The sequence below is a fragment of the Alligator sinensis genome, unplaced genomic scaffold, assembly GCF_000455745.1.
Source record: "Alligator sinensis unplaced genomic scaffold, ASM45574v1 scaffold859_1, whole genome shotgun sequence".
NCBI classification, from domain to species: Eukaryota; Metazoa; Chordata; order Crocodylia; family Alligatoridae; genus Alligator; species Alligator sinensis.
The window spans coordinates 259,615-262,747 of record NW_005842656.1 but is presented as its reverse complement, the minus strand read 5'-3'; the positions used below and the strand labels follow the sequence as shown (position 1 = coordinate 262,747).

General features: G+C 70.3%; 2 protein-coding genes across 2 annotated transcripts in view; both read right to left on the bottom strand.

The window, feature by feature from the left end:
• PYROXD2 (pyridine nucleotide-disulphide oxidoreductase domain 2) overlaps positions 1-1,865 on the bottom strand; it is a 5,179-nt gene extending 3,314 nt beyond the window's left edge. The window contains exons 1-5 of the mRNA XM_025215631.1: positions 1,140-1,865; positions 955-974; positions 648-741; positions 487-560; positions 64-247 (exon numbers count right to left, since the gene is read on the bottom strand). Of these exons, the coding sequence (XP_025071416.1) occupies positions 64-247; positions 487-560; positions 648-741; positions 955-974; positions 1,140-1,848 (1,081 nt within the window). The 5' untranslated portion in view covers positions 1,849-1,865. The remainder of the gene's footprint in view (positions 1-63; positions 248-486; positions 561-647; positions 742-954; positions 975-1,139) is intronic.
• A 102-nt stretch (positions 1,866-1,967) lies between these two features.
• HPS1 (HPS1, biogenesis of lysosomal organelles complex 3 subunit 1) overlaps positions 1,968-3,133 on the bottom strand; it is a gene marked incomplete at its 5' end in the record, with an annotated part of 7,749 nt that continues 6,583 nt past the window's right edge. The window contains 3 exons of the mRNA XM_006033734.3: positions 1,968-2,168; positions 2,596-2,678; positions 2,809-2,924. Of these exons, the coding sequence (XP_006033796.2) occupies positions 2,006-2,168; positions 2,596-2,678; positions 2,809-2,924 (362 nt within the window). The remainder of the gene's footprint in view (positions 2,169-2,595; positions 2,679-2,808; positions 2,925-3,133) is intronic.

Below are 3,133 nucleotides of genomic sequence, written 5' to 3'. Positions count from 1 at the left end.
GATGGACCCCAGGTCCCACGGGGGAGCCAGACAGCAAGACTCAGGCCAAGGTCTAGGTCTTGCCCGGCCCCGGGGGGTCCCCGCCACGGTGCTCCCCTACCTCGGCGTCCCGGGGGGAGAACCGGGCGATTTGGCGCTGAGTCTCCGCCACGTCGTGCCCCAGCAGGAGTGAGCGCGGGGGGGTCCGGGCCTCCAGCACGGGGGTGAAGGAGTAGGGGTCGCGGGGGTGCAGCCTCAAGCCGTGCCTCTGCAAGGGGTGGGCACCACGGCTGGGACCCGCGTCACCGCCCAGCAGGAGGGGACAGGCGGGGGGCAGTGTGCGGGGCAGTGGGGGTCGTGGCTCTGGCTGCGAGCGGCTGTCGCGCCCCAGGATTGGGACCCCCGGGAATTATGGCCCCAGCTGAGGCGGTGCCAGGCTCTTACAGCCCAGCGGATGTAGAGGGGGAACCCGCTCGCCCCAGAGAGCCGAGCCGAGGCAGGAGGTACCTGCAGCTCCAGGTCCTTGTAGATCTGCGGGCGCAGCAGGCTGAGCAGGTAGGAGGCTCGGGAGAACTTGAAGCCTGAAAGGTGAAGCCGGCGGTGGCGCAGGGGTCAGCGCTTGGCCCAGCCCCACCTGGGCTGGGGCAGCAGGGCAGAGCCGGGGGTACCTGGGATGATCTCCTCCGTGACTGCGGCACCCCCCAGCACGTGGCGTCGCTCCAGCACGGCCGTCCGCACCCCCGACTTCTGCAGGTAGGCGGCCTGCCGGGCACCCCAGAGTCTCCCCTAGGACACCCCCAAGCCCTTGGCCCGCACCTGCACGTGACACTCCCCTGCCCTGCAAGCGCCCTATGGAGACCCCCTGGGCTCTGTCCGCTGCAGCGCGGGGTCCTACAGTACTGCCCCAATGCCTCCCCCCCTGCCAGGAACGACCCAGCTGCACCCGGGGCAGAGGCCTTGCAACTCGGTACTCACAGCAACCAGCCCGTTGTGCCCTGCAATGAGACGGGGGGGGGGAGAGGAGCCCTGGGGCAGTTTTGCACCCCCTACCCATACCGTCCCCAGTAGCTGGTGCCAGTCACGCCAGCAGGCAATGCCGTGCTGGGATCACACGTGGACTGGCCCCCAGAGCCCGTGGCACCGCGGTCCAGCCCCACTACCTGCGCCGATCACCACGGCGTCGTACTCTGGCTGCAGCTGGGCCCGGGCCCCGGGATGCGCCAGGCGCTGGCTCGGCAGCCCTAAGGCGGTGCGGGCCGTGCCCAGCCTCCGGCCGAGCCCGGCTGCCATCTCTGCACCAGGCAGGGGCTGCGGCTGCGGCTGCTGGGCTGGACTTTGTCTCCTCATCAGCAGTTTGCACGAGGCGGTGCCTGGGCATGGATGGGTGGATGGCCGGATGCAGCCCCCAGCTGCCGGCGACGTCACGGGCCTGCGGCTCCAGGCACCGCCTGCCTTCTCCAGCACTCGGAGCAAGTGGGCCGCGCGCAGGAGCCCCAGGGCTGGCGGGGGCATGGGAAAGCCTGACCCCGGGAAGCGAGGCCGGGAGGGGATGCCCACCTCCAGGGAGGATGCCCTTGGGGCCGGGCCACCCAAATCCTGCTTCCATTCACCTGCCAGCACCTCGCTTACGGCTAAGACAGGCCCTGCCCCAGGCTGCAAGGGCTCAGGATGAAGGGGAGCAGAGTCCCAGCCCCCAGACGCAGGGGCTTTCTCCCACCCCTGGATCTTGCCCCCCAATGGGTCCCGGCAGGGCCCAAGCCCCGGCCCCGGGGAGCAGAAACCAGCCGGCACGTCACACTGACCAGTTGCAGCAGCTTTAATCAAGGCAGCGATAGACCCACCCACCCAGCACAGCACGGTCTCCACCATCCCCAGCCACGCCAGGGCCCGGCAGCCGGGGAGGTCTCCAGAGCTGGGGGCAGTGGAAGAGGCAGGGGGCACGGGACGGATGCCGAGGGATCCCCCCCCCGATCCGGGGACAGGCCCGTGGTGGGGGCGTGGTGCCGTGGCAGCCGCAGGACCCGGCTCAGAGCAGCGGGATGCGGGAGGGCTCCCAGAGGCGCCGGGCCAGGTCGGCAGCCTGCTGGACCACCAGCTCGGGGGGCAGGACGCCCAGGTGCAGCGTCAGCAGCTCGTAGCACTTCACCGCCTCGGCCTGCTGGTTCTTGCTGTAGTAGCGCAGCAGCTTCCTGGGGGAGGCCGCGTGCGTCAGGGAGAGGGGGCAGCCCCCCAGGTGGGTGCCAGAGCCCCTTGCCCCCTTCCAGGGCTCTGCCTGGCCAGACTGAGATCAAGGAGAGCACGTGGTGTCTCCCCCCAGCCCTGCCTATGGTTTCCCGTCCCCCCTTCCCCAGTTAGACGGGGCCCCAGACACCTGGGTCCAAATCCTGGCTCTGTTGGGGGCTCCCAGCCGGCACTGGAGCAAGGGGGATGTAGCTCGCTCCCTGCCCCGTGTCCTGCTCCCACTGCTGAGGCTGCTCCAGCCAGCGAGGCCCATGGGTCCCAGAGCCCCCACCCCCAGGAGGCGAGGGGTACCCCTCCGGTGGCTCCCCCCACCCCAGCCAGCCTGGCTCGCACCGGGACCAGGGACCTGGGGAGCAGGACAGGGCCTGGGCTCACCTGTAGTAGTCGCCCGTCAGCATCCCGATGGGAGCAGAGTCATCGGAGAGCACCGGGACCTCCATCACCTCCAGCTTGTAGCCCTGGCGGGGATGGGGCAGGGGTGAGGGGCAGGGCAGGAGGGCTGCGATGCCCCAGGCAGGGCTGGTCCTGGCCTTCCCTGTCCCGGCTGCCAGGAGCAAAGCGGTCCCTGGGGAAGCCTCTGCCACGTACCAGCTCGTTCTCGAACCAGAGGAAGTAGGAGCAGTAGTAGTCGCCGTCCCGCAGCACCAGCGTGGTGTAGCCCTTCTGTAGGTAGCGCCGCGCCAGCGCAATCAGGGACCAGACCTAGGGAGACGCAGCCGCTGGAGCCCACGGCACAGACCCCCGGAGCCCGTTGCCTTCCTGCCCCCGCCCAGACCTGCGCTCCGCTCCCCTGCCCTGCCCCCAGCCCCAGCAAGGCTAGCGGAGCCCCACGAGGGTCCTTTGCCCCCTCCCCTGCCCTCACGGCTCCCAGCCCCCCACCCCCTACCTTGCTCTTGATGAAGGCGGGCCGCTC